Here is a 27166-nt window from a genome sequence, read left to right as displayed (position 1 = left end):
GTTTATAGGGGACTAGGGTGGGAAGTAATTTAATTATGATAAATTAAATATGTTATTTTAGTTATTGGTATTTATTTCGAAATATTTGTTAATTAATTGAAAATTCGCAATTAATTAAAATATAATTGGTAATTAATTTTAATTAATTAATTGATAAATATGTTAATGTTATTCATTTTTTTATGTAGCGGGTTGTGGTTTTATAGGGGAATATGGTGGGAAGTAATTTAATTATGATTATTTAAATATGTTATTTAAATTATTGGTATTTATTTAGAATTAATCGAAAATTATTTATTAATTTGTAGTTAATTAAAATATATTTTGAAATTTATTGTAATTGATAATTATGTTACTTTTATTAAATTCATTTCTGTAGTGGGTTGTGAGTTTTTAGGGGAATAGCTTGTGAAGTAATTTAATCGTAAGTAAGTACATTTTTGAATGAACAATTTATTGGGTTAATTTTTTAAAATACTTTTAAATTGCTAATAATTTTATTTTTAATAGTTAAATAATTACTATTAGTAGGTAATTTGTATTATTAAATGCATTTTATTTGTATTTCAAATTGATTATTTAATATATTTTACACAATTGTAAAATATTTTAATTAATTTGAAATTGGTGTTACTATTTATAATATTTATATTTAAATAAGAAGTATTTACTTGCCCTACTATTGCACTAACTGTAGTTTGAATAGTAATTTTACCACTACGCTATCCAACGCTTTCCCTACTGTTGCACTCACTGGAGTTGGAATAGTAATTTTTACCCCTACGCTATCCAACGTTTTCTCTACTGTTGCACTCACTGGAGTGGGAATAGTAATTTTTACCCCTACGCTATCCAACCCTTTCCCTACTGTTGTACTCACTGGAGTGGGAATAGTCATTTTTACCCCTACGCTATCCAACGCTTTCCCTACTGTTGCACTCACTGGAGTGGGAATAGTAATTTTTACCCCTACGCTATCCAACGCTTTCCCTACTGTTGCACTCTCTGGAGTCGGAATAGTAATTTTTACTCCTACGCTATCCAACGCTTACCCTATTGTTACACTCACTGGAGTTGGAATAGTAATTTAAACCCCTACGCTATCCAATGTTTTCCCTACTGTTGCACTCGCTGGAGTGGGAATAGTAATTTTTACCCCTACGCTATCCAACGCTTTCCCTACTTTTGCACTCTCTGTAGTGGGAATAGTAATTTTTACCTCTACGCTATCCAACGCTTTCCTACTGTTGCACTCTCTGAATTAAGAATAGTAATTTTTACCCCTACGCTATCCAACGCTTTCCCTACTGTTGCACTCTCTGGAGTTGGAATAGTAATTTTTGCCCCTACGCTATCCAATGCTGTCCCCACTGTTGCACTCACTGGAGTTGGAAAGGTAATTTTAACCCCTACGCTATCCAATGCTTTCCCTACTGTTGCACTCTCTGGAGTGGGAATAGTAATTTCTACACCTACGCTATCCAACACTTTACCTACTGTTGCACTCTCTGGAGTGGAAATAGTAATTTTTACCCCTATGCTATCCAACGCTTTCCCTACTGTTGCACCCTCTGGAGTGGGAATAGTATTTGTTACCCCTACGCTATATAACGCTTTCACTACTGTTGCACTCTCTGGAGTGGGAATAGTAATTTTTACCCCTACGCTATCCAATGCTTTCCCTACTGTTGCACTCGCTGGAGTCGTTACAGTAAATGTAACCCTTTCGCTATCCTACGGTAAAAATATTGTATATGTTTTGTAAATAATATGTATCTATATATATATATGTATTAAAAATATATATTTTTTCAAAGTTACATTAATTATTTCTCAATTTTATGTTTATTTAAGTATTTTAAATATGTTTAAATTAATTTAATTCGATATTTTTGTACTTACCTGTTTGAAGATAGGATGTCGATATTTTTGCAGTCGATATTTTGACCTCGATATTTTGTCCTCTCGATATTTTGTCTGTCGATGTTCTGTCAGTGATCCGTTTGGTGTCTCTGGAATCACAATTTAAAATCCTATCTTAATGCTAAAGTTGGATTTTAAATTGAAATTTGAACAATTTTACTTTTATACATTTGACATTTTCCAGCCTTATCCATTTAGTGCCTACAGCCTGTTTCTGGCTACATAACTGGGTGTAGCGGACAGTTGGGCTTTGCGTATTCCTCCTAGACAGCCACACACAATAGGGAGATTAGTTGTTCCTAGATGGGCCATAACTGAAAGGATGGAAGGGAGGAGCTGGGCACAGCCCCACTTTCACATGAATAGCCTGTGTCCGACCTCCACACAAAGGACTGCATTCCCCCTGCAGTTAATCTGGAGCCAGGACAGGGAAGGCAAGATGCCAGGGCACTTCAAAGGGAAACCTCTAGAAGCCTCTCCCCCACTTTAAAGGCACAACTGGGTATCAAGACTGGACCTCAGACGCCACCACTTCAGTGCACTCCTGGACCCTTGGAAGAAGGCTTGCTGTGCCGCTATAAGGACTGCCACTTTGCTGGACTGCTGCTCTGAAGTTACAGCTGCCCTGCTGACCGGCTGTCCCTTGCCTGGGTGAGGAAGACTGGATCCTCATCTCTTTAACCTAGAACCCAGTGACTCCAGGGGCTAGTTGGCTGGCCTACTGACATAATAGGCACTATGGGTCCAATCCATGCAGCACCACGCGATGCCCTGCAAACCAGGATCTAAGGTACTTGTTTCAGCAGGCTTAACTGGGTCACTGTAGCCCGCCTGTTCTCCAACATGGTCGGCCTTAACTTGTGACGTAGTCCTGGTCCAGTGCGACTAGATAACCACAGTTTCCATTTTGTGCTTCCAGGACTATTTTCACTTAAAACTTTAAAATTACCTATTTCTTGTTCTGCTGATTGGATTTTTGTCAACATTAAATTAATAATTGTTTGAACATAAAGCGACCCCACAGGACATAACTCAGTACAATGATCCAAGTTCAAAGGTACTTTTATACTTTGAGAGAGAGCTAATTACAGATATTGAGCTGATATGCAGTCTAGGTTGGTTAGATAGGTAGTTTTGTATGTATCTTTTTTATTAGTCTAATTGATCTATTTTAAACTATTTTGCCATTTAGGGATGATGTGATGTATTCATATATTCTATATTTTTCAAAAGTCTTTGCATAATATTTTTTATCACAATAAGCTCTGTCAATATACAATACCATACAAATCTATAAAATAACAGAGAGTATATTAACAATTGATTTGTTTTCAGCTACCTCTCTCCCTATCACATCTTTCTGGGGCAGCTCTGTGCTCAGTCAAGAATCAAAAGCACGAGCAAACAATATCCAAGCACACAATGGTTCACCTTTGTGAATGACTTAGAGGAGCTCTGGTTCAGTGGAAGCTTTCGCTTGCCACCTATGCATACACCTACTCTCTTCCTCTTCAGCAGAAAAGCTAGTGAAATCCTTACAATCAAAACTCGGGGCAGACCGAATAACCCCTGCTCTTCCAACATTCTGATATGCCTGTGTTAGTGGTGCAGAGCGGAGTGAAAATTAAACTAGGCATATCTTCATTATTTGAGGTCCAAGATTCAAGAGATGTCCTGTGTTTGTATAGTAAATAGGAAAGAAATATCACAGTGTTGAACTAGAATGTTTTTTTGTGGTAAGCAACCCTTGTCCTAAATATATGTTGGTAGTCGAAATCCTGCACTTGATATTGCTGCAGGATGATCTTACATACTTGATATTGCAGTTGAACACTATACCAACACCCTGATGATCAGCAGAGGCAACCACATCAGGAAGATTTGAAGTCCTTTTAAGTGAAATGGCTGCATTACCTGGCTTTCTGTGCACTAGGTCAGAAGCATAAGCCTTAAAAATCCTTCATTCACTCTCATAAAGAATGCCTCCCGTGTCGAAAGCTTTCATAATTTCATAACTTATTAAACACAAGGATAGGGCTCTTGAGAGACAAAGTATAAATACTTAGGGGCTTATTTATGAGCCACCTGTGATGCCAGACCATCACTTTTTGAAACGCTCCTGCAATGCAGATTACAAAACCATATCTATGAGGCCATGCAAAGTCACCATGGGCCTGATTACGAGTCTGGCCGTCCGAGGACAGCCAGACTCGTGGTGGCGCGGAGGTGGTGGTCCAGCCACCGCTGCACTGGTGGACCGACTGCCACATTATGAGTTGGGCGGTCTGAGCGCCCTGGGACCATCATTCCCTGGAGGTGACTTGGCGATCAAGAGGGTGTTTTATGTTCGGCAGGAATGCCACAGTCCAGCCAAGCAAATTACAAGTTTCCTCTCCTTCAGGGTTCCTCCTTCATGTAAACAAAGCAAAGGGGGCCGTACTGGGCTCCCTGTGCCTCCTATACTTGTGGATGCACATAGGGGGCATAACATGTGCTCCCCTGTGTGCATACACAACAGTTCTTACACGGCTTGGACTTTCAAGTCCATTCTGTGCAGGAACATTGTGAGGCATCCTCATTCTGGTGCCTTTAAGGCACCCCCACCTTTGAATGAGTCAACACCCTGGGACTACTACGCCTCCCGCCTGCAGACTACTTAAAAGTAATAATCTGGCGGCTGGGCCCGGCGACCTTTGGTGGAGTGGTGTCGCAGTGGTTTGCACCGCTTCACCACCAAAAGTCAAAATCAGACCCAGTGCGTGGCTTTGCACTGCCTCATAGACATGGAGTAAGGCAAGGCAGTAAAATCGCTGCATTGCCTTACTACGCGCTCCGGAGGGGTTCCATAGGGTGTTGCTGTGGGTTTTCCAACGTAACACCCATGGATTTTGACGCTACCCTGGATTTACAAAATCATGTAACCCTTGGGAAATTCCAAAGTCTCACGCCTCCCAATGTGAAGTGTAACGAGGACAAATAAGTTTATTTATCCTTGTTTGTTCGAAACGTCTCTTAAGATTGTTTCTGTGCAGGAAGGTGAGCCTTCCCGCTCAGATGCAATCCTGTCAACAAAACAGGCACCCTTGCACCATGGTGCAAAGGTGCCTGTATTGGCCCTAGGCTGCCTAAACGGCCCCATACACAATATTTATGCATTTACATCTCTATGAACAAGAACAGCATCTTGTGCGATGTTCACTTCTTATTTTCATCTTAAGTGTTGAATCTGGTTTGGGAAGTAATTTATCTACACAAAGGGTTTATAAAAATTGTAATCTTTATCTGAATTTATGACTGAAATTTGTATCCCTAAATGCAGGTTGAGTGCTCCATTCAGCCATGTTAGTCAAAGGTTTGCAGAAAATGGGAATAATCTGTTCTCCAGCTACCACTAATGCAATAACATTTGTTGTAGGTAATAAAACCATTGTTAAATCTAAATGTTATAACATCTACAATTAATCCACAATATCCCTCTTAAACCAAATAATGTACATGTCCAGATTTCAATTTATATAGTTGCCTGAAGAGCTTGAACAAATGAAAATAAAATTGTCTGTTACTCTCCAGTTAACTATTTTGCTTTGCTAGTGGTCAGGTAAATGTGGGCACCAATTAATGTTAGTCTCCTCTGTTCCAAACTAAAAACATGTTTCCCAAATATTCGCAGTTCAAAAGACCTAGGGGTCATTTAGATCCTAGTGGAGAGTTTGTTAACCCATGAGGGAGCAGAGACCACTGTGACGTAGAAGTGTCTGCCGTATTTAGAAATCCCCTAATACTGGTAAGGATCTCTTGGCTGTGACGGAAGTTGGTTTCACCGTGACTTCCTTCAGAGCAGTAAAGATGTGCTCAAAATGTTTAAAGTATCTTTGGGGGTTAGGTAGGGACTGGAAGTGTACAGTAGTGAGCAAGATGGCTGCCCCCAATCGGAGCTCTGTGTGCATATCATGTGTTTTGGTCTCTTATGCCGAGCCATGGGTAATTATAGAGCTGTCCTTGATGGAGTAGTGAACCAATGCTTAGACATCAGATGTCACTGCTGATTGAATGAAGAAAGGGGCTCTAACAGTCATGAAAAGAGAGTCAAAAGGAGCACTTCCAGGCATATGAAGAATGGATATAGCGGAAGGAAAGTGCAGCCGGTGTTACTGTGGTAGCACCGCAGGTGCAAAAAGGGCACCAGAATACTGCAATATAGCTTTGAAGTGGGGCCCTCGATGCTGAGAAGAGGTGCTGGCTAAACCAGAGCCAGCTAAGTCTGTGAACACATTGACCGCAGAGCTGGTGTTTCCTGAGAAGAGACCAAATGGGATGGACATCCTTCAAGAGCAGACTCCTTCATAAACCCTTCTATACTAAGGAAGTAATGGCAGGCAAAAAACACGAAAGTGAGGCAGTGCTTTTCAGACACCGGAAAAAAGGTTCACCAGCAGTAGAGAAGGAATATGTAGCTGCATCCTAAAAAAAGGAGCGTAAGAGAAAGAAATTAACTTCAGCAGTGGGGGTCAAACTAGAGAAGATGGAGTCCACCCTACAATCCCGGGATCTGAAATAATGGTGAAATACTGGGACTGTGAGGTGGTGAGCTTTGGAAAAGGCATGGATGAAACGGAGAGGTTGCAACAAGGCGAGTTTAACATACAGCGTAAAATGCAGAGATCCTACTAGACAGCGAATTGGAGGCACTTTAGAGTGGTCAACTGATCTCCAATATCTGTATTTTGGAAGGTATAAGAAGAGTTCCCCCTTCTTACACCTGATATATCTATTACGAGATGATGGGTGCCTTCTTTATGAATAAGTTGATTCATCCATGGCATGATGTGGACATGGGGAACAAGGTGTATAAGCTCCTCTCAAAAGCTAATGTGCACACAGCTGCATCAGCTGGGCGTACAAGTATTTTGGTGCTTTAGGACCCCACGATGAGAGTAAAGTAGCCTTGTTAAAAATCTTTGAACAGGTGGAAGGAACAAGAATCTTGCTCCTTCCAGGTTATGCGGCATGGACACAACATAACTGGCAACAGCTCCAGATGATACACAAAGAACTACAGAGTTTGGGTGCCAGTTCTTCAGTCAGGAACCAGCGAACTATGGAATAACAGCAAGCACTTTCTCTTCCCGCTAGTGGAGGCAGCACTAGCTTCACTTAATGACCTGGGCCCTTATTATTGTAATTGGGCATTTTCATTGTTTGCGCCGGGCACACCTGACACAAATAGTGAGCCCTATTAACATGAATGCATTGCCCTCATTGCAGCGGTGAACTTGTGCTGCCCTTGGGGCAGGGCATTCTTGTGAAAAACAGAGCGGCTGCTTTACGGCTGCTCTGTTTTTTCACAGTGCAGGCAGCAACCCGCCTGCACTTTTTAAGGGAATATCTGGGGGTCCATGAGATCCCCCCTTCCCCCGCCAGAGGGCTGCTCTCAGGAGGTGCACTTACGCACTGTGAGTGTACCCTTTAAGATCTTCTTTGTCTCTGTGCTCGCATCTGTAATATGGCACAGGCGCGGAGGCAAAGGAATTCCCTCATTTGCATGGGGCACGCCCCCATGCAATTGAGGAAACGCCCTCTGCAGATAGCACAGGCACTTTATCTGCATCAGCTCTATCTGCATTATACAAGGGGCTGCACAAGGGTCTTTGGCCCCTTTGTAACACCAAAGTGCCCCAGGTACACGCAAAGCAGGCGCAAATGCCACTTATGCCCTTGAAGCACTTCATGAAATACGCCTCCTGAATGCAAAATGTCATCCTGGAACATGCACTCTTATTGTGGCTCAGCCTGGAATATTTAATCGCTGAAGTTTACTGCTGAATTCTATTCTCAAAAACAATGTTGATCCAATGTGGCTGAATATGCCAGAAGCTTTCCCTATGTATTTTTCTTTACCTGGTTGTGGTTTTTAGGTCTCGGCCTGATCCAGCGCATGCACTGGTCTTGCCGAGACATTTAGTAGCTCTTTGAAAAGTGCTACTTTCCCGTCGATCAGCTTACTACTTTGTTTCAACAGAAACATTTATCTCAAGAAAAAATCTGAAATTCTTTACTGTTTCTTTTGTACTTGTGTAGCATTGCTCTTGAATTTGCTGAAAATGGCCCGCCGGGCAGCGGCGCTACATGATCATGACTGGCATGATCCCGGGTGGTGCGAGGAGTCCGAGTCTGACTGCAGTGCCAGCAGAGTGACTGGTGGTGCAGTTAATCATGTACTGACTGTGCCAGTGGCTAGTAATTTGGTCAGGCAGCCTGCACAGTGGCTGCCACCACTGACTTTTTATGTTAGTTGCTGTGGGAGTAACCATGACGGTCGGCCTCAGGGCGGGGCACCAGCTCGCTTCACAAAGAAGTAAGGTACTGATTTATTCTTTTAGTTGTACTTCTTTAGGCATTTAAATGCCCAGCGGTCATCCGGATCTGACTGCGGCCGTGGAACTAAGAACTATTGTGTGCAGTGATGCAATCTGTCTAAGTAGGTTTGTACGAAAGCGCGCAAACTTGTTTTGACCGGGGTGACTTAATTCCACAGATTGGGGTGCCCCTGATCTCGCAGGTAGCAGGTAGCGTGGCCAACCTGTTTAATGCCAGTGGCCGGTTACCAGGCACGCGAGAGAGGCGAGCCAGGCCATGTCCATGTATGGCAGCCGGCTGCATCACTGCAAAAAAGTGTGCCTAGCCCTGAATTAATAACATAAAATCATTTAGCTGCCGGTGGGATAATGCAACTAAGTAAAGTTCAAAATGTGCTTGCTTTTAATACACATGTGACACACCTGCACTGCGGAGCCACAAACTTTCACATAGCCAGTGACACGCGTGCATGGCACGCAGACACCTATCTCAAGCTGTTAGAATTATCACATGTAACATGTCTGCGCCGGCCTTAAAACCCACATTGACACTTCTACCAATGCCACCACACTGATGATTTTCACATTTTAATTGCCCACCTCATGCACATAATTGTGCATTCAATTCAAGGACAGCCGCGTGCACTGGCCATTATTGTACACAGCCACCCCACTTATTTATTTTTAAGTGATACCCCCTCCGAATTCAGCCACCATAATAACAACAGCAACCTCTGGCCCAGCTCATATGCACCTGGCACCTTCTGTTGCTTTCCGTTTTTTTGCAGCAGTGCAATTGATTCCAGGAGACGCAGGTTCTTTGCTTTCTTTTTTCCAGTGCTGCACATTTAACTTTATGGTGGTCTGGGCAGTGGGCATCAGTCCTTTTGCTACTTTCTCACATTTCATGTGAATAGTCCTGGTGCCGTGAGTGAGTTGAGCCCTGGTGAGTGCCGGCCTGTGTCACAGGCGTGGAGAGTGAGTCCAAGATTCTGGGTGCTTCAGGGTACAAGCGGAGCTTACAATATATGGTTTAAGTAAGTGGTTTGCACCCGAGAAAAAGCAATGGAATAGCATTATAAAGAGGATGTGCCATCAGTCAGCTATCGACTTTGGAATTGAGGAATGAAAACAGGTTTGACTCCCGGCATTGGCTCAACTTCCTGTGATTTTAGGCAAATAACTCCCCATGGGCTGGGTTCATAAAATGTAACTGGTGCTCACTTCAATTCCTTTTGGCTGAGCCGGCGCTACATAAAACTGCAATAAGGAAAACAATTAATTTGGAGAAGCCAAGGTCTTGAACAGGCTAGTGAAATTTTGTGGCCTGTTAAATCTCTTGCGCTGAGTTTTACTGTTGATTTCCTGACTTTATAAAAAAAAGAACTGGCCTGCAGCAAGCTTATATACGCGCACTCTCCCATCCATACCTTGTTGAGATATTGAGGCTGTAGCTTTCTTTTCATGCTCGCCTCCAATGTAACCCTTGAAGTGGCAATTTTAGGCTGATTGTTTTGGGTTGTTTGTGGGTGTGTTGCATTTTTTACACTGGATGTCACTCTTGATTTTTCTGAAACTGCCACAAACCTTTCCTGCAATAAACTCACATATGCACGCTGTCTCCCAGTACAGACCCTGAAGTGTAGGTGTGACAAATTTACTGTATGGTCTGCTTTTATGGGCAGCAAATTCTGGTGCTGTACAGTAGTTTTAAGATCTTAGAGTTCCTAGTTGTTCAAATGGGTGTAATTTCTGATATGTATATGTTACCTTCGTCTTCATTAGCTTGTTAATACTGTTATATATGTGGTTGGCCTTCCTGCATTCATTCCGAGTACCTACGGTGCCTAAAATTGCTGCTCCCAGGTCATGCTTCTACTGGTGACAAATAATATGACTGGTACATGACAATCAAATCATTTTTAAAGTACATTTCAATGTTACGTCCATAAGTATGTGTTATCAGGAAAACAATGGCTTACTTCTGGAACACGTTGTATTTGATAAATCAAAGATTCGCCCTGCACTCAGTAAAATTAGAAAACAGCGAATCATTGACTTTCTCAAGCTAAGAAATTCAGGGTCCTACTAACAACTATTTCTGTTAACTTACACCCACAAGCTAATAGATGTGACATGAAACCCGACCTGGGCACTGGCTTGTCAAAAAATGAATTGATGCTATCAGGTCACTTGGCTGGTACTGTCACTGCTTGGTCAGACATCTACACATACCTTAAGCTATCTAGCTGGCCATGGGAACCCTCAGCTGCTACAACCAGCCACCCATTACACCAGTATTAAACCTAGGGGCATATTACAAAGCAATAGCGATAATTATCGCTATTGCTTGGTTAAAGACAAAAATTTACCGCTACGCTGTGGCGATTTTTGTGGTATTTGTGGTATTTGTTGTGGTATTTGTAAAGCGCAACGTTCGCTCCGAAAGGAGCATCTTGGCGCTGTTTGAGGGTAAGCTTTCAGTTACAAAAGAAACAGATTAGATGGCAGCCATGGTATATTCGTCTGGGAGATAAAAAATCCAGGTTTTTAGTAATTTCCGGAACTTAGATTCCAGGGTTTGGGACCTAAGACTTTTGGGCATAGAGTTCCAGGCTTTGGAAGACAGATAGGCCAAGGTTTTGCCACCTTTGGTTTTGAGATTGAACTTAGCTAGCTGTATTAGGTTGTCATTGGAGGACCGTAGATTTCTAGTAGGGTTGTAGTGGGGGTAGCGCCTGATGAGATATTTAGGGCCTGTGTTATTGAATGCCCGGAATGCGACAATTAGAATCTTGAAAAGTATTCTTTTGTGCAAAGGGAGCCAATGGAGAGTTTTTAGGGCAGCTGATATTAAAGATTTTCTAGGTAGTTTTAAAACTAATCTGGCTGCCGAATGTAATACACTTTGTAGTTTTTTAAGTGTGGATTTTTTTACACCGGCCATGAGCCCATTGCAGTAGTCTAGGCGGGCGAGGATTAGAGCCACTGTTACAGCCTTTCTTGAATCGGTGGGTAGGAAGTCGAAGAATTTTTTGAGAGATTTTATGATGCCAAAACAGCGGCCAGCTACATTCCTGACGTGTTGGTCGAAGGATAAGTCTGTGTCGAAGAAGACTCCGAGATTCCTTGCTGTCGCTACGGTCTGGGGGGGAGCTGTGGAATCCTCTGGCCACCACAGGCTGGGACAGAAGTTAGCATTTTTTCCCATGGGGAGGATTTCAGTCTTGCTGGTGTTGCATTTTAGGTGGTTTATGTTCATCAAATGGAAGACGACCTTACCACAAATAAACCTTGGTATTACCAAGGTTTATCGCAAATGCGATAAAAATCGCCGCAATGCATGAATATCGCTAAAAAGTCCGCGATATTCATGCATTACCGAGCTAATGCTATTAGCCATGTTATCCACCTCCCATTGGATAACATGGCTAAGAACTGCTCAGGGCAGGTGTTAGCTTTTGGAGATATTCGCGCTTAGCGCGAATATCCCCAAAAGTTGGTAATAGGAGATAGCGATGTTAGCGACTGTTTTCAGTCGCTAACATCGTGGCACGCCCACTTTGCATATCATTAGTGATAAATATCACTGACATGTAAAGTGGGGCCCAAGATGGTCGCTATCTCCTACTAGCTGTCGCTAACTGGTGTTAGCGACAGCTAGGTAATAGGGAGATAATTTTATCTCCGCTTTCTTGGCTTTTAAAGCCAAAAAAGCGGAGATAAACCCCCTTGATAATATGCCCCCTAGTCCTCCAGTGAAAACAAAAATGCACTTTAAAAAACGACTGACTCCCTAGCATAATCACCTCAAACGGCCTTCACCAGATTCTTCCAGAGGCTGAGGCCAAAAAAACACATTGCTTGGCAGTGGAAAAACACCCGATCAGTTTTAATCTTAATATGTAAAAGTGACTCATCACTCGGACCTAACATATGATCACCAGTTGTTGTTTTCTACATCAGATGCGAAAACTACCCTTCGTACAAAAAACACTGTGGTAAAGGACAGTTGCAGGGGGAAATTCCAATTGGGCTCTCCAAAGGTGACTGGTTGAGACTGACACAGCATAGGAGCAATTTCTGAGGATTCTTGTGATAGATGCTATAGAAGGATATGTTCTGGCATAAACCAGAATGTCAAAAACAAGAACTCACACCCTATTGAATCTTGCTTCTCAATATACACCTCATACCTACTCAAGATATGAGTGATGAAGGAATTTAATTGCAAGCTTTTCAAAATAGGTCGATAAACCACAGTGATGTTAGAAGGTAGTTTGAAATATGCTAGTTTAGGAGTTTTGCCACTTAGGTTCAGACACACAAGAAACCAATACTCAGGTTCACCAAATTGTCTCAGAAACATTACTGCACCGTCGTTAGGAAAATATACATTGATTTAAAGGGTTAACCTCACCTCTGTGCAAACTCCTGACCATCTCTTGATGCACAACGTACTACCAGAAGATTAGATATTAGAGCGAGCCACTGACAAACAAGCACTCTATTCTTGTTTTGCATGTCTCCAAAGAGGAAATTGAAATGTTATTGCAGCAACTGAAAGATGCTCAGTTACCACATGGCCCTATGCTCAGACATTTTTTCTTTACCAACAAAAGTGCATATTTAAAAGGGGTTTGCACCACTTTTTCCAACGTTCCAGTCAAGCAGTGCCCTGCACCATATTTGCAAAGTGGCGTCAGGCCACCTTGCGTGGCTTGACCATGCTTTGTAAATTTGGTACCCTTTCACTAAGGTATCTGCGTAAAAAGAGGCATGCAATGAGTGTTGCTGTGGCATTTCCACCGCAACACCCTTTATTTTTTTTACATTGCCCCTGATTTTAAAAGGATCTGTAAATCTGAGGCAGCGCCAAAAACTAATGCCATGCAAAAACAGGTGTTACGTTGGCGCAATGAGAAGAAATGCTTTTATTTCTCCTTGTTTTTACTTTTTCTATGTGTGCTGCATCAGTCGTGGCCGGCATGGCTCGGGTGTGGGGAGCTGGGGGGGGGGGGGGCAGGGAGGTCATGCAGGGCAGGGGTTTCATTTATTAATTTAAAAAAAAAAAAATTCACTTACCTTTCCGCTGGCTGGGTCCGGTGTCTTATCCGGCAGGAACAGGGAACAGAAGCAGACAGCCAGGCGCCCTCCCCTAACCCAGGGGCTTATGGGGAGGTCATGTTCTCCATGCAGGCTGCATTGCTGGCTGCATGGAGAAGGGCAGAGTGTGCATGACTGGTTTGGGTGGCCCCAGGAGGCCAATCAAACAGTCTTTGTGCACTCTGGAGTGGTAAGGCACACCACTCCTACCCTGCCCTGCTCGCTGAGCAACCCGGCCCGCCCCTAACCAAACATAAAATGGTAATAACTGAAAGTTATTACCATTTTATGATTCTGCTTCTTGCACTGCAAGGAAGCATTGGAGCGATGCTCCTCTGCCCTAGTGGAGGAGCCGTTCCTGTGATGCATTCTGCAGAACACATAGAAAGAGCAAAACGCAATTCATGATTTATTTTGTGCAGGAAGGTTTAGATAATGGTGATTTGCTACTGCTATGTGAGCTGCAGAACAGAGCATACATAGAAGTAGCCAATTGCAATTATTGATTGTTTATGTACAGGAAGGGACACCTTCCAGCACATAAACAACCATCCCTGCTTCGCAGGCACCTTTGCACTATGGGGTAAGTGTGTCTGTGTTGACGCTAGGCAGCTATTTGAGCAGAATGGAAAACACAGGGGTGCGCCGTACTCTTGCAAATACGGTGCATCCTTGCGTGTTTGAAATGACGCAGCGATGCAGCATTTCCTCGTAAATATGCCAAAAAAGCATTTTCTTCCTAAGTTAAATCATTGGTTAATCTTTCATTAAATTAAGGGTTTGTTCACCAGAATTTAAACTAACTTCTGTGATGCCACCACTAAAAAATATATCTAGCCAATTAAATACCTACACCAGAGCTACTAAATGTGTGTAGAATTTCACCTTGGCTGTCACCACCTCTTGGATGCCTGTAAATCTAGTTTTCCTAGGCACTGCATGAAGTCTGCCTCAGCAGATATAACAGATTCCTTTCTTATGGTGGCCAATAAAGGGGAGATGGCCAGTTGGTCGATCTGCGTTTTTTTTGCTACTTTTGATACAGTGGATCAAGGATTTTACTCGTCCATCTTTGATCAATAACAGTTATAGCAAGATCTTATGAAAGCAGGAATAGCTCATTTTTAGATGTGAGTAGCAGGCAGTAACACTGTCACTTTTTATTTCATCTTGGACAGAAATTACAAACTAAGGGGCCTAGTTCGAGTTTGGTGGTGATACTACTCTGCTGAAAACGTGGTGGCGTACCCTCTCCACCAAACCTATGGTTCCCCACTCTATTCAGGTTTGAGGGAACCACCTTATAGCCACTTGTCAACGAACAGCCTGGCTGACTTTGGCCTTTGGTCAATCCATGTTGCACTGTCCACTCAGTTAAGGGTGGACGTTACATTGCCATTTTTAATGGAAAACACCCTGGTCTGTAACAAAAAGGAGGATTAATGGCCTCATGTGCTGGGAAAATACTCCCAGAGCATCACGGCTATTTTTTTCCCCATTTTTTGAACATCAAATTCTTGCTCTGTGATTTCATTTATGAAGGGCAAAATCTTTGCTATGTGAGTGCATTGAACATATCACAGGCACAGCTTTAGATGTCTCCGTGAAGGCTCTTCTGAAAGCACTGATATCCCCACCTGCCTAGCAGAAATCTCTAAATATTGCAAACTGTACTTTGCCTGGACAGTGGACTACATCACTCCACTGACCTGGCCAAATAGATTATGGCCTGCCAAAGGCTAAAATGGCCGCCAAGTCGCTCAGCATGTGCCATTGTGCCCATTTTTGACATCTATCTGCAACCTCCCATGAATGGCATCTCAGTGGTTGGGTTTCTGATGACATTGTTTTTAGGAAAGATTCATGGCACAGACAGGATAATTGGAGACCTCTTGATTGTGTGCCTTCAATAGAATTCTGGATGTTTGAGGACAATGCCATCTCCTTCTAGACCCTCTTAGGCCCTGTTTAATTGCACTCATAACTCACTATTCAAGGCTAAGAATCCAGGTATTGCTCGCCATAACACCTTCACTCTAGAGCCAGGCATATTGGAGGTAACCTAAAACATTGTTTTTCATCATTTGCAAGAGGAAGGCATTGCTCACTGAGGCATTAACAGCCTCCCTTCTGGATAACTATAGTGCTTTACATCTGGCTGTTACTAAATTATGATTTTTTCCGGAGCCTTATATAGCGCAAACTTGACCCAAAGGTATCAGAGTGCTTCACATGAGCGCCAGTTGTGTTACATAAGGACACATTATTTTTTGTTAGCCACAGGGAGATTATGTGGTTTGCCCAAAATCACAGGATGTTGAGCATCATTGACAGGACTTGAACCCTGTTCCCCAGATTAGAGGTCGACCACCCTAGCTGTTAGGCCACATCCTCTCCCCAGGTTAGTTAGATAAATTCCAACATGCCCAATACACTGGGCCCGATGCACAGAACTAACTTAAGACAAAATCCTAAACTTTCTACCATTTTTGTATTCATAGAAGGCACTTACTGATTTTGGTATTCAAAGAAGGCTCTTACTCATTTCGGTATTCACAGAAGTTAGGAGTCCTCACTTTAGGACTTCTAAATGCCTTCTGTGAATACCGAAAGTCTTAAAGTTAGGATTTTTCTCAGTTTAAGAGTAGTAAGCATGAGTGAATTTTGCGAATCTGGCGTTCGCGAATTTTGCGAATTTGCGAACTCGCAATCCGCAAAATCCACGAATTCTCGTGAATTTTTTTTTTTGTGTTCGCAAGGATTTCTGCCAGTTCGCGAGGGTTTTGTACCAGTTCGCAATTGCGAACTTACATGTCGGCACGCAACGGTCGCGAATATGTTGTTTCTACGTCTGGTTCATCATCACAGGTTCCCAGCACCCTCTGTTTCACCCCTGCCACCCTCTGTTTCACCCATGCCACCCTTTGGTACATCAATGCCACCCTCTGGTTCATCATCACTGTAGATTATGGGGGGAAAAAGCAGGCACACCTTCCCTGCTTCAACTGACATGAATTAATTTGGGGTTGATTTATTAATGTGTCACTGTTTTAAAATTCCAGTCTGGCACCTGCTTCTTATCTGTAATTTGCTTTCTGTTGCAGTGCAATTTTTTTTCCAGGACCTTTGTGGCCTACTTGTAGCTATTCTATGAGCCTGCTGTGAGGGTCAGAGCAGGGTCATACAATTGTTGCAACTAGCAACTGAACTCTGGAGGGGCCCCAGTCAGGAAGCACTACAGGGAATGATTACTAATGATGAGTTTGAACTTTTGAACCTGCTGAATGCTTTCACTTTTGCAAAACTCGTTTTTCTGCAGAACAGCATTACAGCAACTGTAATGCCCCAAACAAGCTTACTTGTGAAAGTTGATTTCTAATCCAAAAATGATCCAAAGAAAGTCAAAAGGCCTCAAATCCAAAAAAGTGCAGGCAAATGTCAACCTGAGGAGTTATTCCGATAAAAATCATTATTTTCAGAAGGTCTATGCTGCTTGCTAGTGGATTTCTTGTGCAGAATTGAAATTTTTGTAATTTCGCGAGTGCGAGATTGTTGCTGCCCGCCGCACCTACATGTTCGCAATTGCGAACTTACACCGCACGCCGCAAAATTGTATCACCAAGAAAAAAAAATCCGCTGCGTGCAAATTTGCGGATTTTTGGTAAATTCGCGAGCGTTCGCGGATTGCGAATTTACCGAAAATCTGCAAAATTCGCGAGCGGAACGGATTTTCCGCCCATGCTTAAAGAGTAGTAAACTTAGGTCTCCTTACTTTAGGACTCCTAAATGCCTTCATTGAATACCGAAAGTCTTGAAGTTAGGATTTTTCTCAGGTTAGGAGTAGTAAAGTTAGGACTCCTAACTTTGCTACTCTTAAATTGAGAGAAATCCTAACTTTAAGACTTTCTGCATTCACAGAAGGCATTTCGGAGTCCTAAAGTTAGGACTCCTAACTTCTGTGAATACCGATATGAGTAAGTGCCTTCTGTGAATACCAAAATGGTAGTAAGTTTAGGAGTGTGTCTTAAGTTAGGTCTGTGAATCGGGCCCACTGTCTTTTTTAAAGTGGAGGCTCAGAAAATGGGACCCTATCTTATTAGCAACACAGAAATTTCACGGGTTTATGGTGGTTTCTAGATTCCAGTACAAATGTTTGCGCCACATATACATGTCTCCACCGCTCACCTGACTACTTGCATTACAGAATTCTAGTTATGATCCAGCCCGCAGCCTTTGTTTTGCCTTTACGAATATGGTTAATAATCCTGTCCTATAAACTAGTAACAATAGGGGAAGACCTCTAGGAACTGCTAACTCGAATATTGGAGCGTCCTCCTTGCTCCTTGATGTGCTGAAGACAATTTCTTAAGCAACACAAGAGAACTCCTACTGGCCTCAAATTCAGAAAGTGATTTAGTAACAGTAACACACGGATTATTTTCAATGTGTCACTTTAGATGCATTTTAAGATTTTAATATATTGATTAATTTTCACAATATTAGCACCTTCATTAATAACAAACAACGCCTGAGACTTAAAAATATGAGTAAAAACATGAACATCACATATAATGTTGACAAATCTTTTGATGCTTTGAGGGAAATGTCTTGAACCTTATTTCTTCAAGCAACGGTGAAGTCCCTTATCAGGGCAGATATTCTTTGGTCAGGAACCTGTTGCTTCCATGATTCACCACAGATTTAAAGATCATTCCATGTATTAGCGCGCTTCATAAATTCTAACATGCTGATGCATTTTGACCTCTAGTCAAATGACGTCTTCCTCAGGGCAGATCTATGTTATCTTTCAGGACCCTAGGTACAAAATACGTTTTAATATGGTGTTAATATGTCTGTCAATCTTTTGGTTAGGAATAGATAATAAACTAAGTAGGTTTATCCATTGGATCCATGATCAACCCTGCTACTGTTTTGGTGAACTGCCCACTTCAAATGTGATGCCTTCTGCAGCAAACCTGCTGCTGGTTTCTTGAAACTGCCCTCTTTCTATCTGTTGTCCCATGAATACTCCTGTGACTGGTCTGGTAGCTGACCTCTTTCTGTATTTTCTTCTAGTATCATCCTCTTGTCTACTTCTGCTCTCAGCTACCATCTGAAATATCAGACTTCTTTCCCACAGCAACCATTCAGTGTTTTGTCCTTGGCACTTTTCTATCTACATCCATCATTATCCTATTCACTAACTTTATAATCCCTATTGCAGCTCAAGATTGGGAACAGCCTGTAGAGTTGAGAGTGTCTACTGTGCTCTCCATGCTGTTTCTCTACTAATTCACCTGAGTCAACCCAATGAACTGACCAATGTCTTGTGATGGCATATCAACTTTTTGATTGCTGTCTCTGGTAAGAAGAGGACAGCAGTCAGCCTGGAGCGGCCACTTGTCTTGCGAAGTGGTGTGGCCAGGGAGGGGGTGAATACAAACAAAAAAAAGAATAGCAAGAAAGAAAGAAAAATGCACTTACCTGTCTGACGGCCACTGCCTTCCTCCCGATCTTAGCTGCCTAGACATCAAGGAACTCCTGCACACTGTGCAGGCTCCCAGCTCTCAATCCCAGGGCTGCTCATATGCTGGAAATACTATTCTAGCCTCGCTGTGGCACTCAGACATAGACTGGGAGCCTGTGTTAGTTTCCCCACCCAGCTGTACAAAACAGCTAGGTGGAGAAAGGCCAAGTGCACATCTGCCCAAACCGTCATGAGCATTTGGCAGTGCCCACCATTACCCCCTCCTCCCTGGTGCTGCAAATGCAGCATCAGTGTAGGTAGCCACACCATTCCTCGGCTCGCAGTTCCAGCCTGCAGGATGAAAAATAAAATGCTAATAAATAATTGTTATTAGCATTTTATGTTTTTCCTTTGCCTCTGCTGGCTTTCAGCAGGGAGGGTGATGCACTTCCGCCAAAAGAGAGGAGCCGCCCCAGCGTCAACTGCACCTGCGACACACCTTATTGCATCCAACTACAAAAATCTAAAATCTGAAAAAAATCCATGATGAGCTTTCAGTGGTGGCCGGCATGGCTCATGGCCGCAAAATTGTATCACCAAGAAAAAAAAATCCGCTGCGTGCAAATTTGCGGATTTTTGGTAAATTCGCGAGCGTTCGCGGATTGCGAATTTACCGAAAATCTGCAAAATTCGCGAGCGGAACGGATTTTCCGCCCATGCTTAAAGAGTAGTAAACTTAGGTCTCCTTACTTTAGGACTCCTAAATGCCTTCATTGAATACCGAAAGTCTTGAAGTTAGGATTTTTCTCAGGTTAGGAGTAGTAAAGTTAGGACTCCTAACTTTGCTACTCTTAAATTGAGAGAAATCCTAACTTTAAGACTTTCTGCATTCACAGAAGGCATTTCGGAGTCCTAAAGTTAGGACTCCTAACTTCTGTGAATACCGATATGAGTAAGTGCCTTCTGTGAATACCAAAATGGTAGTAAGTTTAGGAGTGTGTCTTAAGTTAGGTCTGTGAATCGGGCCCACTGTCTTTTTTAAAGTGGAGGCTCAGAAAATGGGACCCTATCTTATTAGCAACACAGAAATTTCACGGGTTTATGGTGGTTTCTAGATTCCAGTACAAATGTTTGCGCCACATATACATGTCTCCACCGCTCACCTGACTACTTGCATTACAGAATTCTAGTTATGATCCAGCCCGCAGCCTTTGTTTTGCCTTTACGAATATGGTTAATAATCCTGTCCTATAAACTAGTAACAATAGGGGAAGAACTCTAGGAACTGCTAACTCGAATATTGGAGCGTCCTCCTTGCTCCTTGATGTGCTGAAGACAATTTCTTAAGCAACACAAGAGAACTCCTACTGGCCTCAAATTCAGAAAGTGATTTAGTAACAGTAACACACGGATTATTTTCAATGTGTCACTTTAGATGCATTTTAAGATTTTAATATATTGATTAATTTTCACAATATTAGCACCTTCATTAATAACAAACAACACCTGAGACTTAAAAATATGAGTAAAAACATGAACATCACATATAATGTTGACAAATCTTTTGATGCTTTGAGGGAAATGTCTTGAACCTTATTTCTTCAAGCAACGGTGAAGTCCCTTATCAGGGCAGATATTCTTTGGTCAGGAACCTGTTGCTTCCATGATTCACCACAGATTTAAAGATCATTCCATGTATTAGCGCGCTTCATAAATTCTAACATGCTGATGCATTTTGACCTCTAGTCAAATGACGTCTTCCTCAGGGCAGATCTATGTTATCTTTCAGGACCCTAGGTACAAAATACGTTTTAATATGGTGTTAATATGTCTGTCAATCTTTTGGTTAGGAATAGATAATAAACTAAGTAGGTTTATCCATTGGATCCATGATCAACCCTGCTACTGTTTTGGTGAACTGCCCACTTCAAATGTGATGCCTTCTGCAGCAAACCTGCTGCTGGTTTCTTGAAACTGCCCTCTTTCTATCTGTTGTCCCATGAATACTCCTGTGACTGGTCTGGTAGCTGACCTCTTTCTGTATTTTCTTCTAGTATCATCCTCTTGTCTACTTCTGCTCTCAGCTACCATCTGAAATATCAGACTTCTTTCCCACAGCAACCATTCAGTGTTTTGTCCTTGGCACTTTTCTATCTACATCCATCATTATCCTATTCACTAACTTTATAATCCCTATTGCAGCTCAAGATTGGGAACAGCCTGTAGAGTTGAGAGTGTCTACTGTGCTCTCCATGCTGTTTCTCTACTAATTCACCTGAGTCAACCCAATGAACTGACCAATGTCTTGTGATGGCATATCAACTTTTTGATTGCTGTCTCTGGTAAGAAGAGGACAGCAGTCAGCCTGGAGCGGCCACTTGTCTTGCGAAGTGGTGTGGCCAGGGAGGGGGTGAATACAAACAAAAAAAAGAATAGCAAGAAAGAAAGAAAAATGCACTTACCTGTCTGACGGCCACTGCCTTCCTCCCGATCTTAGCTGCCTAGACATCAAGGAACTCCTGCACACTGTGCAGGCTCCCAGCTCTCAATCCCAGGGCTGCTCATATGCTGGAAATACTATTCTAGCCTCGCTGTGGCACTCAGACATAGACTGGGAGCCTGTGTTAGTTTCCCCACCCAGCTGTACAAAACAGCTAGGTGGAGAAAGGCCAAGTGCACATCTGCCCAAACCGTCATGAGCATTTGGCAGTGCCCACCATTACCCCCTCCTCCCTGGTGCTGCAAATGCAGCATCAGTGTAGGTAGCCACACCATTCCTCGGCTCGCAGTTCCAGCCTGCAGGATGAAAAATAAAATGCTAATAAATAATTGTTATTAGCATTTTATGTTTTTCCTTTGCCTTTGCTGGCTTTCAGCAGGGAGGGTGATGCACTTCCGCCAAAAGAGAGGAGCCGCCCCAGCGTCAACTGCACCTGCGACACACCTTATTGCATCCAACTACAAAAATCTAAAATCTGAAAAAAATCCATGATGAGCTTTCAGTGGTGGCCGGCATGGCTCATGGGTGGGGGGGGGGGGAGGGGATGAGGGTTGCGGGGATGAGGGGTGCGATTGCGAAAGAAAGCTTCCTAAAAAAACATACTTTTCCGCCAAGTCCTCCGTCTCTGGTCCTGCTCCTGCTCTTCTGCTTCTGACTTCAGGAAGAGGAAGCAGGCAGCCAGGCTCCCTCCCCTAAGCCAATACCAATGCTGCAATGTAGCATTGTGATTAGTCTGAGCGCTATGACACAGCGCTTAGACAGGAGCTGTTGGGGTGGGCATGTTCTCCATGCAGGCTGTAATACAGCCTGTATGGAGAATGGGAATGTGCGCATGACTGGTTTGGGTGACCTGAGAGGGCGGACCAAACAGCCATTGCTCACTTAGGAGTTGGCAAACCACTCCTATAATGATCTGCTCATGAACAGAGCACCACCGCCCACCCGGCCGCAATGGAAACATAAAATGATAATAATTTAAAGTTATTATCATTTTCTAATTCTTTTCCTTTCTACTGCTTGAAAGGAGTGAGGCGATGCTCCTCCGACATTTTACCCATTCCCCATACGGCGACTCTCTTAACTCCCTTATACTAAATCTTGATTTATTGATTCAATACCCGGCTACAGATAATGAGGGTAACATTATACCAACTTTTGTAGGAAGGAATACGGCGTCCGTTATTGACCACTTACTGGTATCAGCACAAATTGCCCCATTTTGATCAGTCCCGATTGTCGTAGACCTTGGTAACAGCGACCATAATGCCATCACTATGTAGACCTCTATCTGGGAGTCTCTGCCCAGCGATCAGCGCATGATTGTAGAAGATATAATCCCTTGCAGGCAAAATGGTATCCATATCAAATGCTGTGGAGATAATTCGGAGAAGCTGTTGCGTAGAATTGTGGGAGCCGGGTCGGAAGTGATATTTAAATGTCTGGACTATGATGCTACCGCCTGGTGCATTATTGCTGATTTTGAGGAACTTGGCACTATAATAAAAAGGTCCCTTACCATCACCAAGGGCATATCTAAGAGGTCAGCGGTAGGCTGGTTTGACAGTGCTTGCACTAAATCTCTTCAAGAACTTAAGCGGGCTCTGTCAAAACAACCGAGAGACAGGGAGGTTATCACACACCTCAGGTCGACCTATAAAAAGCAACTTATCTGTAGAAAACAAGAGTTAAGGGAGCAAGCCTGGGATAACCTGACAAAAGCAGCAGTGCTGCGTGACAGTAAGCTTTTTTGGAGCAAGGTCAATAATCCCTTCCTTCAAAAAGAAGATTTCCCTGTACTAACAGCCCAAGTTAGCGAGGAAAACTGGAATCTTTGATCCGGTTAGGGAGGTTCATGATAGCTTTTCTGCCGCCCCTATTAAACCTAATCTACCCCTGGGGATTACCCTCCATGAAGTAGAAATTGCCATCAGTAAGAGCAAAGGGGGGAAGGCACCGGGACCGGATGGGGTCCCGGTTGACCTGTATAAAACCAACCAGGCACTTTGGAGTCCACTCCTGACCCAGGTGTTCAATGCATCTGTTAGTGATTCTGTTAGTCATAGTACACCATCTACCTGGAGTGAATCCATAATCCTGCCGATCTACAAGAAGGGAGATAGAGGAGAGGCTAAGAACTACCGCCCTATCTCCCTCCTGGATTCCTCACTCAAAATCATGAGCAGCGTCCTACTAGCGCGATTGGAGGAATGGGCTGAGGACAATAAAATTCTTGCGGATTCTCAATTTGGCTTCCGTAAGGGCCTTGGGACAATCGAGCAGTGCATCAACCTTGATCTCATTATAGGGAAATATACCAAAGCGAAACAGGGCTCATTATTCCTCTCTTTTGCTGACCTCTCAAGTGCATTTGATCTGGTGGACCATACTTTGTTATGGTCCACTCTACTTGAAATGGGAGCCCAGACAGCAATAATACACTTCCTGGCCAGACTATATACCAAGCTTTCAGCCCAGATTCGCTTTGGCCAGGCAGGGGAATGCACCAAGAAGATCAGGGTCAAATCTGGTATAAGACAAGGCTGTGTGCTGGCCCCGTTACTTTTCTCCCTTTTTATAAATTCTATGGAGTCCGAATTAAAGAGGGTTCAAGCTGATTCCCCGCAGATTGACGACCACTATATGCAGATGATACGGTCCTTCTCTCAAGAACCCCAAATGGTCTCCAAAATCTTATGAACTACTGTTATGATTTTATCCAGGGGAGAAAATTTAAAATTAATAATTCTAAGACGTTCATTATGGCCTGTGGAAAAAAGATGAAACAACTTAAACCATTCCAATTTAAGGAACACAGAATAGAGGTTGTGGATACATTTTGTTATCTTGGCATAACTTTTAATAGTAGTGGGTCATGGGCATCTGAGATTTTAAACGTGAAGGCCAAGATGGGTAAAAGCTCCTCGGGAGTATTTCGTTTTGCTTCAAAACTGGGCAGTCGCCGCATCCCAGATATGTTAAACATCTACAGGCATAGATGCGCATCCATTGCCCTATACGGCTGCTCAGGTGTATGGGGATATTGTAATCATGGGGATCTGCAAGTAACAGAGAATCAGTTCCTCAAAAGACTCCTGTGCCTCCCCTCTTCGGCATCCACCAAATTGACTCATAAAGAAGCTGGGCTAGACTATCTGACAGATTTAACGGGCATGAGACCCCTTATGGTTTGGAGGTCAATCTGGGCAAAGGACGAAACAGGATTCACCAGGCGAATTATCTTAGACTGCCTTCGGCTGGACAATGTTCGCAAGATCCCCTGGTTAAAATACGTTTTTACGTCCTATAAGGAAATCTTCAACCTGGACATTTTTGATGACCCTTTAAGTGCCGTTAATTTACCCAAACAGGAGGTTAAAAATGTTTACTTGGGGACTAAAACCAATATGCGTAGAGTCCAATGTAGCCACTTTACAACCCATGTTTTTTACCATTCTTACAAGGAGGTTGGCCAGGGCATGCCTATGTATTTAAAAGAAATTACCAAACAATCCCATCAGTTTGTTCTCACTAGGCTGTGTCTAGGTATTGTCCATAACCTGGTGGCATTCCCACGGATGAAAATATATAGCTCAAGTCCCTGCCCGTGTGATGGCACCACCAAGCAAAGCACACTGCACTTTATGCTAATCTGTCCATTATACTTGCACATTCGTCTATGTTATCTTAAACCTGTTTTTAAGAAATACTCTGTGTCCACTACTGCCCATGCCATGAATTTACTATTTGCACTCGACACTTTGGATATCTGTTTTTTTACTGCTACTTTTATTCTAAAAGCTGTGTCCCATAGGAAAAGTATGTTTTTTTAAGTCTGACCTATTTGTAAAATTTAACTGTGTGGTCGAATACTTGTCCCCAATTGAGCTGCTCCATTCATTGTGACCTATGTTTTTTTGTTGTATTTTTTATCCTGTAATTTTTTTAACACTGTATGCTTTTATGATTGTTTATAAATAATCGAATAAAGCTTTGAAATTGAATTGCTCCTCCGACATGGCGGAGGAGCCGCCACTGCTGCAGAGAACAATGTCTGTTTTATTTGCCTGCTGAACGCAAAGTAAATTCATTTAACCCAATATTCCTTGGAGTCACTGCTTTATTTTCAGATAGTACAGCTCTGAAACAGTGAGCAAGGTTTGCATTCTTCTGTTTCTGAGCTGCGCCGTCAGTAACTAAGAGAACTATTGGTTTAAATGAATTCACTTTGCTCCCTGCAGGCATGTAAAATGGCATTCAGCTCTGCGCTGTGCCGGCAAAGCCATCATGTGTAGTGTAATGCAAAATTACCCCCCAGCCCCCTGCAAAATGTAAAGAGGGTCCCCTCAGACTCCCGTTTCTCTTAGATATTCATTGATGTGAAAGGTTTGCTGCCCCCCTGCGCCACAGGGTCTGCAGGGGCCCTCGTTACACCTCTGCCCATCAATTTGTCCCTTGTCCTAAGACAAATTACTAACATACAGGCCTTCAAGAAATCCCTAAAAACTCATCTGTTTTCAGCTATATAAGATTTTGGCCTCCCTATGATTATGTTTCTGCTCTCGCATCTTGGAAGACCATAAGCGCGGAGATATCCTCCGGGTCGATTCCTGCGCTATAGAAGAATACAAATAAAATAAATAAATAAATAAATGGTAGCATCCCAGGGATCGGACAAGACAGCCAGATAGCAATTTGGTTTTGTTGGCAGTAGTGCCAAGACACCCTCGGCCATTCGAGCGCTTGATAAAACCTCAAATCAAATCAGACAACACACTTTAAACCAAGGGACTCTCGGTAAATTAGCATTTCGGGAGAAGAACAAATAAATAAATCATTCATGTAAGCAATGAAGATTGACAATATTAAATCAACTAATTAAAGCCATTTTCCCCCTTTCTTTTTCAGTTGGTGTATTTACGTCCCTCATGATCATCCAGATGGCACAGTGGGCGAAAAGAAAACATAGGATATACCAAAGAAAATCAAACTATGCTGTGTATCGAAAATCTGCAATAATTCCTTTCCTCCTGTGACCATTTTCTAACTGGGAACCTGTAGGACAAGATGTCCTTCTTCTCCACTGATACCTTAATGTGCGTTATTAGCCAGGGCGGTAATAGCAGACTCTTGCAAAAGCAGTATGCACTTTCCAATCAAGGACAGGCTCTTTTTGTTCTTTTTTAAGAGCAAGGCATTTCCGCCTCAGTTTGCTTGTGTTCATTTTTTCTGGGAACTGCACTGAATATCACAGAACCAGTGTCGGGTTGACTTTGCCCTTACATCTAATACATATGCAGTTCTAATAGTATTTGCTTGTATTCTTCATCAGCAAAAATATGTCAAGCACTTCTTGTGTGAAGAATCTTAAAATCCAAAGGAAAGTCTGAGCTGCAATTTATTAAACACATTTACCAGCTGCATTTATTTGTGGGTTTTTTTTTTTTACTGAAAATCTTTCTCTAAAAGGTAATGTTCAGCCAAATTGATTAGCACGTTGAATAATTTTGTATTGCTGTCTTTTGCACTGAAACAACAAAATGGATTCCTCATTTGCTTCCTTGGCACTTGCAATTGAAGGATTGATATTATATCTCATAAAGCAAAATAACTCATGGCCCTACCTCCTCAGCAGGTGAGTGCCAACTTTCTGGATATTTGCTTCATGTAGTCATGCTCACTCATTGATTTGCTTTCTCAAAAAGCTGGTCCAGCTTTGAACACAAAATAAACACATACCACACATGCCACATAATTAGTTAATCCCAATAAAAAAAAAATTTGATATGTCCTTCATCTCCTTGGCGTCTTTGTGTT

The 27166-nt window shown here is 42.6% G+C and overlaps 1 protein-coding gene across 2 annotated transcripts in view; it reads left to right on the top strand.

Moving 5' to 3' along the window:
- TECRL (trans-2,3-enoyl-CoA reductase like) overlaps positions 1-26772 on the top strand; it is an 835890-nt gene extending 809118 nt beyond the window's left edge. For both annotated transcript variants that reach the window (XM_086963150.1, XM_086963149.1), the window contains one exon: positions 26258-26772. In XM_086963150.1, the coding sequence (XP_086819276.1) occupies positions 26258-26385 (128 nt within the window). In that variant the 3' untranslated portion in view covers positions 26386-26772. The remainder of the gene's footprint in view (positions 1-26257) is intronic.
- Positions 26773-27166: the final 394 nt, after the last annotated feature.

Source organism: Lissotriton vulgaris, chromosome 3_1 (assembly GCF_964263255.1).
Source record: "Lissotriton vulgaris chromosome 3_1, aLisVul1.2, whole genome shotgun sequence".
Taxonomy (NCBI): Eukaryota; Metazoa; Chordata; class Amphibia; order Caudata; family Salamandridae; genus Lissotriton; species Lissotriton vulgaris.
The sequence above is the reverse complement of the archived record's forward strand: the minus strand, read 5'-3'. Positions and strand labels throughout refer to the sequence as shown.